Below are 16417 nucleotides of genomic sequence, written 5' to 3' on the forward strand. Positions count from 1 at the left end.
TGGGGATCCTGTGGATCCTATCAATGAGGAGATGGTCAGCAGGTGTTTCTGGGAGCAAAGCAAGTATTAAATCCTGTGCATATTGACAGAGCTGCTGTTGCGTAATATCCTCAGAAATTCCCCGCAACCTAATATTGTTCCTTCTGGAACGGTCCTCTACATCAGCCAATTTATTTTGAAGCATAGAGATCATTGACTCTTGCGCTTCCACTGTATCAGCCATGGTATTATGTGCCTCCACTAACTCCTCCATTTTAGCTTCAATGTGGTCAGTGCGAGCAGCAATCTCATGTAGCTCAGACTTTATGTCCTGCACTGCCTGTTTTGTATCTGAGCATATGTCCTCTCTCAATTGCGCTAGTAGCGCCTTCAAATGCGACTCAGTAATATGCTGTGTACTATCTCTGTACTTAGCTGTCTGCCGCTCCAGTTCAGCGTCGCGTTGTGGAGAGGATCTGCAGGAGGAGGGCTGGGCGCCATCTTGGGAGTCGTCTTGGTTTGGCGTCTTCGGCTGAGAACCATAGAATGCGGTGAGTCGCAGTGGCTGCTGCTTGTCTTTTTTCTTAGGCATGTCGGCAGAGGCTTCCGCTCCCTTTCTCCGCTTAATTTAGAACCCTGGGACTGCTAGAATCTGCACAATATCGGCACCGGGTCAGGAGCCAGGGAGATGTACGTGCGCTCACATGCGCTCTTAGGCCACGCCCCTAAAAAGGAAATCATTTTTAAACATTTTAATTATTTGGATAAAATGGAGTATATGGGAGATGGCCTTTCGGTAATCTGGAGTTTTCTGTATAATGGGTTTTCAGATAACGGATCCCACACCTATACTTTAAAAACACACAGGGTGCAAACTGGAAGAGGTATATAGATGTTCCTCTCTTGCCTCCTAATTTGCAGGTCATTCAGATACACAAGTTATGGAGTGCTGGTGGGAAAAGACGCCCGCACGTACGTATTCCAGGCCTGGATATGTGGCGGGGCCACAAAGGCTCTTGGAAAACAAATTGCTGTAGGGTGTTTCTAGATACAATCTCCTACTACCAGCCTTAATGCCACCTAGACAACAGTGTAAAAATCCCAGTATCATTTTAGGGGCTGCATGAAAGAACCATACATCACTGCATATACTTTTACCTCATTCAACCTAAATGACAGGTGTGAAAAGGGTTGATTATGTGCAGATATGCAGAGGATAATCATTATATTACAAGACGAACAGCAATCTGATTAATGAATAAGGTGGAAACTAAAACCTGATGTTAGAATTGCATTTATCAAACTAATGTACCCCAGTGTGAATGCAGCTGCACATGGCTTACTGAAGGTGGGATGACTAATAAGTATAATATTGCTGGCAGCTTTGTGTTCTCTCACTGACACACCCTGGCTGTTGGCTAATAGATTCTGCTCACTCACAGCTCTTATCACTAGTCCATGGTGCAACTGCCACATAAAATGGCTGAACAGCCCACAGCACCTGTTGCTTCGATACAAAGGTCTCTACTCAGGAAAGGAAATAAAAGATAAAGGTGAACAATTGCAAAATAATAACACGGGGACAAGAATAATAAGTCACAGATCTGGACATATTAACTTGGCGCCACTTGTCAAAAATCTAGGACATACTGCTTATCACTGCAGCCCTTGCATCAGCATTCCAATGTAAACTTGGCTTACTGTGTATTAGGGAAACGCTAGAGATAAAATGTGATTTATGAATTCACAGGATACAGAAGTTACACATTAGAGGAAAATGCAATTTATTCAATACTGTAGGATTGGAACACCCTTAATATGTACAGATCTCAATTACTGTATTAAAATGACACATATTTATACATATTTAGTCATCTCACTTCGAGACTAAAGCCACCATATACAAGATTCAGCAGAACAAAAGCCTTGGCCAAATACACAGTTTGCACCAAAGAGGTTGAGGCCCATGAGTATCTCACTTTATTAAAATAGTTTAATCAGTGGTGGAGCAACATGGCAGCTGCCAGGAAGGCTGTAGGTAATTAATTTCAGTGCAACCCAATGGAACCCAAATGCATATGGCCATTTTGGTTGGCACTTATGAGCTGTAATAATATGCTATTCATTTCTTTACTGCTTGCTTGTCTTTCTTTATATGCTATGGAAAGTTCCCTTGGACATGCAAAAATTTTGCAGTAATAACACAGTGATAGGGCAATATTATTTATATATCAGGACCAAGTACTTTAATGGTTGGGGGTGCAGAGAGTGCTGACAAGTTTCTTTACATACCACAAAGTTCAGTGGACCAAGCAGTCATGGCATGACCTAAACAAACCCATTATTTGGCATCCCCAGAAGCTTTATTCATGTTTGTGTTGCTCCCCAACTCTTTTGGCCTTTAAATGTGGCTCATGGGTAACAAATGTTGGGGACCCCTGTTATAGGGGACAGAATTTGGAAATAGAATGGCATTTAGGTCTCCTGTACAGGTTATAAGTATGTGAGACCCTTAAAGAGAATGCTGGCAGATTACATACTGCAGAGGTTTCACAATCTCAGCCGTGTGAGTCTGTTGCAGCTCCAACAGCCCAGAACCAGACAAAAGGCCTCTTCCATGCCCAATTTTAAGACCTGCTTTTAAAATGCTCAAAAAGGGTTAAAAACATTTCCAAAATAATCATCTCCACTATGTGACATTGATTTCCAAGTACATCAGTATTAACTTTATTAACTACATTAGATAATTGTATATTATCTTCACTTCTTTTTGCTTATTTGCCCATCTACTGCTGTGTAACTTTGCAAAACAAATGGGTCTGCACAACTTGATCTCTTGCTTATGCAATATACAGTTCAATTTGTGAGCTTTATCTTATGTGGAAAGTTCTTGAAATCACTGATGTCAGCATATGATATGCATGATGTTGTCACATAGCCAAGATATATTTTACCGCCAAGAGCAGTTGGGTGGAAAGGTAACACTCTGTAATAAAATGTCAGTAAAAGTAGAGGGGAAATGCACTTTGAATTGTAAAAGTAAACTTTGCAAACTATATAAGTTACATAGTAACTATGCAAATACAATAAGAATGAGGGTATGTAAGTTCAAGTGTTGCATAAAAGAATATTTAAGAACATAGGTTCTTGAGTGCCAGCACAGTGGTTGGATGTGGGCACCAAACCTGTTTGCTGTGGCTAGGGTTGCCACCTGGCCGGTATAAATGATGGTTGATCCCAATGTTATTAATAGGGAAAAAAGATAAATATATAGGAAGGCCGGTATTTTTTTCTGGAAAAGGTGGCAACCATAGCTGTGGCTACAGAGGAGTATGTAAACCTCTACATGGTCACAGGCCTGTTTAAATTGTAAAATCCTGTGGCCTCCCGTTGGTTAATCCAATCACCTAGTAGCTAAACACTCAACAAAACTGTAAACACAAGTATAAAACAGATGAGGGTTTCAAGCTGCTTCCACCTATACACTGACATTGATTGGATAAACTAAGAGCCTCTACATGTAACTGAAATGACATAGTAAAGTGGGCACACAGTGGTGCAATCTGGATTTGGGAAGCCAGGCATGCAGTACCCATCTGCTCTACTTGCCCCCCCCCCCAGGCGTCTTCAGTCAGATAGTTGGTGGTATTATGGTAATCATATCGGCCATATTGGGCTGTAGCTATCTGCAATTTTAAGTGAGCTTAAAGGGATTCTGTCATGCTTTTATGATGTTGTTTATTTTCTAAATTACACAGTTTACACTGCAAATAATTCACTCTAAAATATAAAATGTAATTCATGAACCAGAAAGTGTATTTTTTTTAGTTATAATATTGGTGTGTAGGCAGCCATCTCAGGTCATTTTGCCTGGTCATGTGCTTTCAGAAAGAGCCAGCATTTTAGGATGGAGCTGCTTTCTAGCAGACTGTTCTTTCTTCTACTCAATGGAACTGAATGTATCCCAAAGGGACCTGGATTTTGCTATTGAGTGCTGTTCTCATATCTACCAGGGAGTTGTTATCTTGTGTTAGAGATCTGGTTACCTTGCTATTGTTCTATTGTTAGGTTGCTGGGGGGGGGGTGATATCACTCCAACTTGCAGTGCAGCAGTAAAGAGTGACTGAAGTTTATCAGAGCACAAGTCACATGACTGGGGGCAGCAGGGAAACTAACAATATGTCTAGCCCATTGTCAGATTTCAAAACTAAATATAAAAAAATGTGTTTGCTCTTTTGAGAAATGGATTTCAGTGCAGAATTCTGCTGGAGCAGCACTATTAACTGATGTGTTTTGAAAAAAAAAAAAAAAAAGTTTTCCCATGACAGTATCCGTTTAATAGAGAATAGTTCACAAGACAAGAACAGCTAGCAAAATACAACTAGCAGGGAAAGTATTAATGCACACAGGTTCTTCTTCTGTACCAAACAGAACTAAACACAGCTCTGCAAAGACTTTACTGTCTTTACCTAGAGGCCCATAGGGTGGATATAGGCTGTGTTTTGTTTTGCACAGAGGATTTTTCTTGCTATAAATACACAAACATTTTGTACAATTGTATTCCTCCCAACATTTGAAAAATAGAAAGAGAGGCAAAAAGATCTGCTGCGTGTTTTTCAACACATCCGTTTTATGGCCACACCCCCTAAATAACACATGCAATATTACAAAATTTGGCAGGTTATGGAAAGTTTGAACTAGGAATGGGTCGAATCCAATATGTGGGATCTGGGCGAATCCTTCGTGAAAGATTTGGCCGAATACAGAACTAAATCCTTACTGTCATATGCAAATTAGGGGCAGGAAAGGAAAAGTGGAACTTTTTTTGTACTTCCTAATTTTTTATGAAAAAACATGTGATTTCCCTTAATGCCCCTAATTTGCATATGTAAATTAGGATTCAGTTTGGCCAGGCACAAGGATTTGGCTGAATCCAAATCCTCCTGAAAAAGGCCGAATCCCAAACCCAATCCTGGATTTGGTGCATCCCTAGTGAACACATTTCTGGGGGTTTTAGGATCAGATTTTATGTGTTTTCACAGTTTTGCTAACAAAGGTGAATTGCCTTAAGCTGCAAGTCACAGTTTCCCCAAGAGACCTGCTTATCTGAAATAGTAATTGTATCTTTGATTAACTTAAATTGTTACAGACGTATCTAAGTGTAGGTGCTGAGTATTCTGGGCTCTATGTCAAAAAGATCTGCGGGCTAAGCTGCCAAAATCGGGACTGTCCTGCGAAAATTGGGACAGTTGGGAGGTACGCAAAAGGGAACCTGGGCCTTGGAAATCATGTATGAACTATACAATGACCAACACTGAAGGGCTAATCTATTAATATTTTTCTCCATATACTAAATAATTTTAACCTTGTCCCTAGTGTGTAGCAATGTATTTTTATTCCACATTATTTTTATAGCGCTGACGCATTTCTGCTTCACTTTCAAGAGTAATGGGGGTCTAGAGGGACTTCAGAATGGTTTTCTTTGAGTTTGTGGAATCAAGTATGCCTGTGTACAAAAAAACAAAATACATTTATATTTCATTTCAGATGTTGTCTATGCATCCTTTTTTACAGAAGAGCTCATTTAAAAAAGGGGTAAAATTTCTACTTTATACATTTTTTAATGACTAAAAAAATGTAATTGTTTTTGTAGCAAAGATCTTTCGTTGGTGAACGATTGATTTCAGTGCAATCCGACCAATCAGTCAAATTAGTGGGAATCGAACAATCGTGCATCTTACGATTTTTCGTCCGACATCTGCCAGAAAATTTATCGGACAGGTTAAAAAAATCTTTATCGGTCCCAGTGCAATCTATCTATGTTTGCAGGGCCAAGCAGGCAGCTACCCTCAGTTTTCCCGGCAATATTGCTTGAAATGGTCTTTTTAGTTGATGGACAAATCATACATTAAGGATCAGGCCACACAACCAGATTCGGGGAGATTAGTCGCCCCAGCAACAAATCGCCTCTTCTTTGGGGCGACAATCTCCCTGAACTGCCTGCCCTCCACCGGCTAAAATGAAAATCGCCTGCAGCAATGCACACACGGCGCTTCGTTTTCCAAAGCCGCACGAAGTTTCCTCATGAGGCAACTTCGGAAAACGAAGCGCCGCGTGTGCATTGCCGCAGGCAATTTTCATTTTAGCCGGCGGGCAGGGGGAAGGCAGTTCGAGATTTGTCGCTGGGGCGACTAATCTCCACGAATTGGCTCGTGTGGCCTGACCCTTAAACGATCGTTTCGAGATAATTGTGGTCTCACGATAACGAAAAGATCTTTTAAAAATCTTTACATATATGGCCAGCTTAAGTCATGGTGCTCCATATTGCAAAAAGACCTCTTCTCCAGTGTAAAGCATTGCGGATAATGGATGCCAGACATGTCACTGAATAGAAATTTATCTTGTTTTATTGCTGGGCAGGATGTGACAGGATAGCTAAAAGCAAGTTTTTTTTTAAAGGCTACTAATTAGCTGTGCAGATTTTGTTTGCTTTGGAACCATTTACTAACAAAGGAATGTGTCATACTGATTAAGTGAGACCTGGGGTATGTATGCATTGAGTCCCTGGTGAGTGCATGAGCCAGGTATTCTCCCTGTTTGCTTAAGGGCTGACAAAAATGAATGCACTGCAAACAAGGAGCAGGTAAAAGACTAGCTTATATAGTGGGACAATAATGTGTTGTTCTCTTCTTTGTCTCCCACCCCCACTGAAAGAAAAATGAGCTGTCTAAAGCTGGACCATCTTTTCCAGTCTGAAAAATGGCAAACAGGGGCAGCTGAAAGTCTTTTTCTCCTGCTGACAAGGTGGATATGTCTCGGGAGAAAAATGCTGTTTGCACAAGTGGGACTCACCTTAATGAGGCTTTGTGGGTGTCTTCACATAGTCTCAGGAAACATTCCTCGTTTTCCAGTGTTTAACCCAGTGTTATGATTAACAACATTTTTTAAAATGTATTCTTGTACATTTGGAGGTATTTGGATAATGGGTTTCCAGATAAGGGATCCCATACCTGTACAGATCAATTTATGACGCCTATGGGCATAAGCTGATTAAACAATGCAAATGTTTTCTCAATGCTTACAATTTACTTCCCGAAAGATTAACAAACCCAATCTCACCCCTGTTGTTTTTCTTTTGTTAAATGAAGAAATGGTGGTAATCAGTCCAAATGAAGACATTTCTTCTTCTAGAAACAAAAGACTCTCACATTGAATGCCAGGTTTTAACAGGGTATATTCAACAGGAACATGCAGAATATCCTTGTCAGCACTGGACAAATATTGGATTTCTGGTTAGGCTTACAAATTGTGTTGGAGCATTTTAGGAAAAATGTCTCTCTTTGTGTTTTTCTTGAATCATTGAACCGGACAGCGGAGAGAAAGCAGATATGCAGTGAATGCAACCAGTGCGTGTGTTTATTTAAAGCTTGAACCTCCTTTAATGCTACTATAGGTCATACACATAATATATACATTTCTAAGCATTACTTTACCACTAGTATGACCCCTCTCTTTAACTTGCTGGGCAATTTGCTTCATTTTTCCAATACATTTTATTTATTGCATCTGTATAATGCTTACTATTCCAGATCTTTCTTTCTCTAATGAGAGAATAGGGTTGCTGCAGCATAACGTGGGAATCTAAAACAGACGATCTCCTGCCCAAAAGAAATTGAGTAACATGCATCTATCTATGTACAGGTATGGGATCCGTTATCTGGAAACTCATTATCCAGAAAGCTCCAAATTATGGAAAGGCCGTCTCCCATGATATAATCCAAATTTTAAAAATTGATTTTCTTTTTCCCTGTAATAATAAAACAATAACTTGTACTTGATCCAAACTAAGATATAATTAATTCTTATTGGAAGAAAAACAGCCTATTGGGTTTATTTAATGTTTACATGATTTTCTAGTAGTCGTAAGGAATGCAGATCCAAATTATGAAAAGATCAGTTATCCGGAAACAGGTCACATACCTGTATTTGCATTCTACACAGGCCAAAACCTGAATGCAGCAGAACCTTGGAAATCTGTTGCAGACATTCCCCATTGTAAATGAAATGTCAGGAGAAGATTACATACCAAACAATTGTTCCAGCATTCTTGATAAATATCCCCCCTAACCTGATCAGATACTGAATAGGCCTTGCCAATGTTTTTGCCCCATATGCAGGTCACATAAACTGCCACATCATTCAGAAGTGGCCAAGCATGGACTGCTTTAGTTAACAAACATGGAATTCATAAAGTAACAGTGCTGGGCAGTAAGATGTCTTCCACCTAGTGTATCTCAGAACAATCTTCATATGTCTTTATCTCCTCTCCTCCATGGCCTGCTTATAATACTGTAGCTTGTGTATAGTGTTTGAATTTTACGAAAGTTTGTATGCGTGTGCCTTCTAATTAAAAGCAAATCTAATTGGTATTGGTTAAATATATCAAATAATTATTACATTCCTGAATACATTAGGTCACATTCACCTACCGAATCATAGCAAGCAAAATGCACTGTTTTCCCTTGAATTCTGCAAACTGCGGGGAAAAAATGGGTGTTTCTCTTTACACAATCAAGCTACACCTATTGCAATTGTGTCTGATTTCGCAAATAAACACAACTGCACGCATGTGTCATTGTGAATTTATTTTCAAATAAAGTCTGCCTTGAGTCATTTGCAGTGCTCACTGGCATCATATCCAGTGTTTGGAGTTCGAATGATGTGTGTGCCGGATTCTTTTTGTGCAACTGAACTGTCCCAATTAATGCAGGGTGCTGAGGAAACCCTGGAGCTATTGCCTGGTCCAGAAGTGGTGATAGCTTCAGGGCTCCGCAGGGACCAAGTGTGAGTAGCGCATTTTGATGCAATACCTTTAGTAAAAGTGGTTTTAGGCACAAATCACTGCAGAGATAAGAGCAAGCTGTCCACTGCACTTTCAGATCTAAATAAGCCTTATTGTATGCTGTAAACGTCGAATTCCTTCATATAATGCAGATGATACATCTACATTAAAAATTTATACAAAGGCAACTATTTTAAATTGAGACAAAGCTGAAGTCAGTAAATAAACACATATGCAGCAGTCTGGTTTGAAGTTGAGTAAGTGCATTTAAAGTCAAACAAAGACCATTTGTAGCATCAGTGTCCAAGAAAGATTTGAAGGATGGATGGCTTCCCACTGCCAATTGGGGTAATTTATGGGTGTACAAGGCACATAAGAAGTTGAATGAACTTCAATGTTTACCTGTTTTTGAATTCCTGTGTGTCTACTAATCATTTTTCAAATAGGAAATCTCCAGTTTTAATTATCTATTAAGCTGGCTGGGCGCCAGTTCCAAAATACCAAATACTCAAATGTGAGTTTAACTATTATGGCACAGAAGGCACAAAAGCAATATTCTTTTTCAGTTCTATATACAAATACACCTAATATCAGAATCACTTTCATGATTCATGTACACAAACTGAAGCATTAAAAGGGCATTTACAAAACAAGACATAAATACATACAAAAACCATATACCCCACACTCCTGTACACAAATCATTCTGTTACAGAAAGTAACATCCATAGCGCAGTCATGGAGATGGGGCAACTATGCTGAGAGTTATTATTTACTGGTTGCTACACAATCTTTCACCAACCATGAGACACTTTTTAAAGTAAAACCGATTCAACATTCAGTTGCTTATTTAACTTATACTCACTCTCCAACTCGCCCTCATTACAATATAATCCCTCACCACCTTATTTTCATATGAGAAACATTCGTCCCTACTCCATCATCCCACTTATCTCTTCTATTGTTTTTGTTTCTCAAATCAAAACGGTTGCTTTCAGTTTGTTTTACACAAAGAGTAAAACATCTGAAATAGCTTTTTTTTCAGTTTAACAAAAAGTGTTATTCAAAATGATGAGAAATGTGAGTAGTGATTCAAATGGAATGGGAGGAATGTAGCCACATGGCACCACATTAATTAAATATTATCCAACAATTCATGCCCAGAACTGTCAATTCATGAGTCTAGTCTCATAAATTCATAAAATTAAGAGGCTGTGGCTCAAAACTCTGCTCATAGCTCATCCATGCATGGAAGAGGCTTTTAGAAGAAAAGACATTGGCAGTAGTGATGTGCCGGTTGACCCAAAATCTGCGGTAACCTAAGGGTTGACCACCGATTGGGCGGGTTCAGATTGATATTTGGCCAACTATTGCGGGTTAAGGTGGCCATAGATGAACTGCTAATATCGTACAAAACAAATTTTCATATGATATTCGGAGCGTCTATGGTGGGAGACGAGCCGACCGATATCTGCAGAAGACTTGGATATCGGTCGGCTCATCTATGGGCTGGCTGTAAAATTTTGATTGAGTGTCTTTGAGGGTACCCGAATATCAGCTTTTGTTAGTGCAGAATCTTCAGATACAAGTAGAATTCTATTGTTTCTACATCTATATCTGACAATTCAGCTCTACACATGTGTATTAAAACGAAAGATCTTTTCCAGGAAAGATTGTAATTGTAACGTCTATGGCCACTTTTAGGGTTGGGTGTGGGTCAGACTGAGTTGGTACACTCCTACACTGCTCCCAAATATTCCCTGCTTTAAAGGAGAACTACAGCTTAACTAAAGATGTAGGCAGGGTGCGAGTCCTACAATGGAAACATTTTGCGGGTTAGGGTCAGGTGTGGGTTAAAGATTTGTAGGTTAGTGTCGGTCAGAATGTGTTAGTACAATCTTAAACTGCTCCTAAAGAGTCCCTGCCTTAAAGCCAGTGGCGCACACAGAGTATAAGTAGCTTGCATCCTTTTACATCTCAGATGCATGACTTTATATTTATAGACATTAAATCTCATCTGTCACTTAGCTGCCCAGATTGCCAGTTTGTCAAGATTCTGCTTCAAAGATGTGTCATCTGCAAATACTGATACATTACTTACAAAACCTTCCCCTAAGTCATGGGCATGTTAGATAAAAATCGGTGGTGGTACCTCACTAAGCACCTTACTCCAAGTAGAGAAAGTACCATTAACAACAATCAAATTGGTCTGACATAGTAACATAGTAAGTAAGGTTGAAAAAAGACACGTCCATCGAGTTCAACCTTTTTTTTTTTTTATTAACTACCTATCTGCCAGTTGATCCAGAGGAAGGCAAAAAAAACCATCTGAAGCCTCTCCAATTTGCCTCAGAGGGGGAAAAATTCCTTCCTGACTCCAAAATGGCAATCGGACTAGTCCCTGGATCAACTTGGACTATGAGCTATTTCCCATAACCCTGTATTCCCTCACTTGCTAAAAAGCCATCCAACCCCTTCTTAAAGCTATCTAATGTATCAGCCTGTACAACTAATTCAGGGAAAGAATTCCTATATATATCGATTACTGCTCATAATGCCATTAGCCAGAACATAATTCTGAATGTGATCCCTGAAGTAAGTCTGAGGAAATCAAAAATACAGGTCTGGCTTAAACGGAACAAAGCTCTCTAAGCACCGGAGGGTTTATGTGATCTGGCCCTGGTGCCTTGTTCGCATTTATTTTGAGCAAACTTTTAGGCCCCTGCATTTCCTCACCGAAATCAACCGCGCGTGCCTGCACCCGGGCGGACGCAATTGTTCCTGGGTGCAGGTAGGACAGGAGGCTAATGCCAGCATAGGAATTTATTCTCTACCTGCTTATTTCAGCAGGCTGACTTTCAGCATTTTACTATACATTGGTGTTTCTAAAGAATTCTTTACACCAAGATGTTCTGATGTTCTGATGTACATCTCTCTGATGTTTGGCTTTTTAATTGAGACATTTTAAGTAAATATTGACTTAATGCCTTTTATTTAATATATAGATATGTGTGTGCAGAGGATTTATTTTGTTGACAATTTCCTTCAGATGTAATTGTGCCCCACTTCTCAAAAACCTATAGGCCCTTTGCAGTTATATGGGGTGTTTTCTTTTCCATGTCTACTAACAATTCTATGGCTGCGTCTCTGTGTTTTATATTTTGTATGCCTGTAGCATAACAAAATGAGTATTCTTATAAAACAGACGAACATGTTTCATATAACTGCCAGAAATATCTAGATTTATCTAAAACCAAAACACACTACCAGCTACTGGTGTGGAGTCTGTCTGTCATCCTTTTTATAAGTTAGACTTTAAATGCATGTTTACATTATGGGTTGACATTTGTAATAATAACCTAGAACAGATGATGGACTTCCTCCAAAAGTAATGTTAATTTCAAAAGTGGCTTTTAGTTCTACACACTGCTGCAGACTAAGATTAAACATATTGCACTTAATATTACACTCTAAAGTGCCTCTATGGCTGCTCAGTAATTATATATGAATTGGAACTATATTTTTAAGAAAAAAAGTGAGGGGGAAGTCTAAACAACTTCAAATGGTCTTCAATTTTTATTTTTTTAAGCTTTTTAATTATTTCCCTTCTTCTTCTAACGCTTTCCACTTTCAAATGCTCTGTAAGGCTACAAATGTATTGTTATTGCTACTTTGTATCACTCATCTTTCTATTCTAGTCCTCTTTCATATTCACATTCATATCATATTCATATTCCAGTCTTATTTAAATCAATGCATGGTTGCTCGGATAATTTGACACCTAGCAACCAGATTGTGGAAATTGAGAGCTGCTAAATAAAAGGCTAAATAACTCAAAAACTACAAATAATTAAAAATGAAAACCTTTGTAAGGGTTAGAGTCAAAGCTTTTCAAGCCACATAGCAATAAAACTGTTACCTGCTTGTAGAGTTCTCCTCAAAGGGATAGAGAATTTCTCCATTATTGCAAATCTCACAAATGAATCCTTTTTGGCTACAAAGACTGCAGCTGTATACATGAGATGTGGCAAACTTGATTATCTTCAAGAGAAACGGAGCAAGCTTGCCTTCAACAACCTGCCCAAACAAAGAAAGACACATAACAATAAAATGGTTATTTTGGATTTGACATTTTGATATAGGTCTACAAATTTGCCATATTTAAAAGGCAGGTTTACATTTGCAATGAGAAAAGACAAAATAAACTACAATGGCCATATTGATCCAAGAAAAAAAAAATTACTGGTACTCTGGATCAATTGTAATGGTTTTTGTACTTAAAAGGGTTTTGTACTAAAAAGGGGCTAGTATAATTTTTATATTTTTCCTATGGTTCATAAAAAGCAATATTAAATCTCAATACAAATGTTTTTTTCTTTGCTTTATTTCTAAAAATATTCTGTGAAAGTAATACTGGCCCATCCTTACCTATTTAGCCACTGTCTACTACAGCTTAGCCATAAACTCCTTATCACATCCTACAGGGGGTATAATGGCCTGATAATTGTTGATAATGTAATGGCTCTCCATTAGGGTGGTGACAGACGGGGGGGGGGGGATTTGTCTCTCCTAACTGCCTTTCCGTCAGCAAGAATACAAATCGCCAGTGGGGTTGCAACTTCAGTCGAATTCGGAAATCCGAAGTGATCTTTTGGAGATTTACATTCTTGCCGGCGGGAAGGCAGTTCGGGAAGATTATTCGTCCACAGTAGAGGAAATTTGTCGCTGGGCGACTAGTCTCCTTGTCTGCCACCACCCTTAAGCTGGCCATAGACACAAAGATCTGATCGTGCGAATCGAGGATTATTACGATTTTCGGACCATGTGTGGAGAGTCCCGACATTTTTCGTCCGGCGGAGATTGGTTGTTTGGATACGGGTAATATCTCTGCATGTATTGCCGATCGTATGATTTTCAGAGGGAGACTGTAAATAGCTTTGGTCGGACATAACTTTCGTATGATTGCTGTCAGGGGCAGAATATCGGCTAATCTGTTCTTTTGTACTTTATTTGATCTGAATGGTTAGTGGCAGGTTGGGAGATGGTGAAGTCCGATCGTACGTTGATTCGTACGATCAGATCTTTGTGTCTGTGGCCAGCTTTAGGGTGGTGGTACACGGGGAGATTTAGTCATCTGCGATAAATCTTAGCTACCATGGGCGACTTATCTCCCTGAAATGCCTTACCATCAGCAAGAATGTGAATTGCCGGCAGGATGGCATTAGCATTGCTATGGTTTTTCCGAAATTGCCTCACTAGGAAACTTCGCGCAACTTCATAAAACCAAAGCGACACTGCCATCCCGCTGGCGATTCACATTCTTGCCGGTGGAAGTCATTTTGGTGAGATTAGTCGTGTGCAGCAGCGAAGATTTATCACAGGGGACTAAATGTGCCACCACCCTAAGGCTTATGGCACAGAGATTTTGTTAACATTTTGTAAACCTGTGAATATTGCACAGTAACAAATATATCTGAAATGCTTTGCCATTGGCAATAAAGTAAATCGTCGGTGGGAAAACATTCGGTGCTTCGTTTTCTGAATTTGCCCAAAGTTTCCTCTCCAGGCAACCATGTCCATCTTTCATTCATTTTAATGGAAAAGGCATGACAGTGCTGTACTGACGCTTTTCAGCCTGTAAATGCTTACTAAAGGGCTGAAAAGTATCAGCACAGTCAGAAAACCCAAGTCAATGACAGAAATTAAAGGTAGGCTGTTCGTTATTGGTAAATGTATTGTCAAATAATATATTTTTACTCCAGAGTACAAAAAGGTAAAGAATTAAAGAATGTATGCAAAAACACAATTAGTCCAGCAGTTACATTTTCACACTGTTTGTAGAACTTTATGCAGAGAAGGTTTCATGGGGAGGGAGCAGGGGCGTAACTACAGAGGAAGCAGACCCTGCGGCCCCATGAAGACCTAATTCATATGCAATTTCAATAAATATTGGAAAAACAGGTGAACCTCTAGACATTGTGGGGTCCTGAAAAATAATTTGCAGTGGGGTCCAGTGATATCTAGTTACGCCACTGGGAGGAAGGGAAAGCTAGTAAGAGTAGAATAAACAACCATACTCAATATATAAAAAATAGAGAGGCAGGGAAATTGGTGCTGCCACAATGTCCAGATCACATAGGAAATAGGTACAGTGTTGGACTGGCCCACCAGGATACCAGGAAAATTCCCGGTAGGCCAAGGTGTCAGTGGGCCCTCATGCTGCTAAACTTTTGGCCTATTTCATGGCCTTTCCCTATTCTATGAGAACAAAGAGGCTAAATAGATGTAATAATAGATTATAGTATGTAAAGAAAACAAACTAGCAGAATAGAGGTTGATTGAGGAGATAAAGAATATTAGTACTGAGAGTGGGCCCCTGGTCTAAGGTTTTTGGGTGGGCCTCTGGTGTCCCAGTCCGACACTTAACATGTACCCTGCCTCATCTCCAGCTCAGCCATCAAATTTAGCAGCGATTTTCTGGTGGCAGTTTGGGAAGATTTAAAAAAAAATATCTCTAAGTCTGCTACCCTTATCACATGTGCTTATATAAAATATACAGCCCTCTGGAGCAGTTTTTCCCCATTATGTAGTGGCTTGAGGGTATTGATGCTGGTTAATGCCATGTTATTGTCACTGTCCTGTGTTTAGACCTATCTCATGTCCTAGGAAGCTAGCGAAAGGCTTATGTCCCCCGTTGTCAACATTAAAAGCAATACTGCTGTCTCTGCTGTGCAAGCAACACTCGAGTCATCAATATTGCTCAAATCTGTGGCAATATTTATATCATATATCAGATCATATATCAGAGCTGTACCTTGGAGATGTTATGGTTACAGGCATAGGGGATAAGGGTCTTTTCTTGCTTTATTCAGTACTGGAATAAATCTTCTGTGTTACCCAACACAACAATTTCAGCTTGATGATAACTGGATTACCCCTTACTATGATACCTTTGGCTTTCTGAAAGGAATCACTCCCATGGATACTAGGAAACAGGCATGACACTCTGCTGTAATCTTTCAAAGGAGCAATTGCACCTACTCGTAATTGAACGTAGTATCCTCAATAACTTGATCAAACCATAAGTAAATAAGCTGCTTATGGTCAATGGCCCCACACTATGGGGCAGATTTATTAAGGGTCGAATTGAAAATTCGATTTTTTTTTTTATGGTCAAAACTCTCAAATTCGAATTGTGAATAATCCAAACTCGATTCGAATTTTAATTCAAAGTTCGAGATTTATCAAATCGTGCCCCTTTAAAAATTTGAATTTGAATTTGACTATTCGCCACCTAAAACCTGCTGTGTTCATGTATAAGTCAATGGGAGAGGTCCAGGGACCAATTTGAAGATGTTACTAGCCTTCCTGACATTTAAATTTCTTTCGGAAGAAAAAATACGATTCGAATTTAGTCTAATTTGATTCGAGTTTTTGGCCGGTAATATTCGTTCGAGTTTTAGATATTTTATTTTTTATTGAATAACCCCCCAATCGAATTTAGAGTATATTCAAATTTATGTTGAATTCAATTCGAGTTTTGGGTCAAAAATATTCTTTTGAGTTTTAGATATACAATTTTTTTTATCAAAAAAC

At 39.3% G+C, this 16417-nt stretch overlaps 1 protein-coding gene across 2 annotated transcripts in view; it reads right to left on the reverse strand.

The window, feature by feature from the left end:
- Positions 1-16417, reverse strand: part of plekhm3.L (pleckstrin homology domain containing M3 L homeolog) — a 97453-nt gene that overhangs the window by 8046 nt on the left and 72990 nt on the right. For both annotated transcript variants that reach the window (XM_018233945.2, NM_001127845.1), the window contains exon 7: positions 12741-12898. In XM_018233945.2, the coding sequence (XP_018089434.1) occupies positions 12741-12898 (158 nt within the window). The remainder of the gene's footprint in view (positions 1-12740; positions 12899-16417) is intronic.

The sequence above is a fragment of the Xenopus laevis genome, chromosome 9_10L, assembly GCF_017654675.1.
Source record: "Xenopus laevis strain J_2021 chromosome 9_10L, Xenopus_laevis_v10.1, whole genome shotgun sequence".
Lineage (NCBI taxonomy): Eukaryota > Metazoa > Chordata > Amphibia > Anura > Pipidae > Xenopus > Xenopus laevis.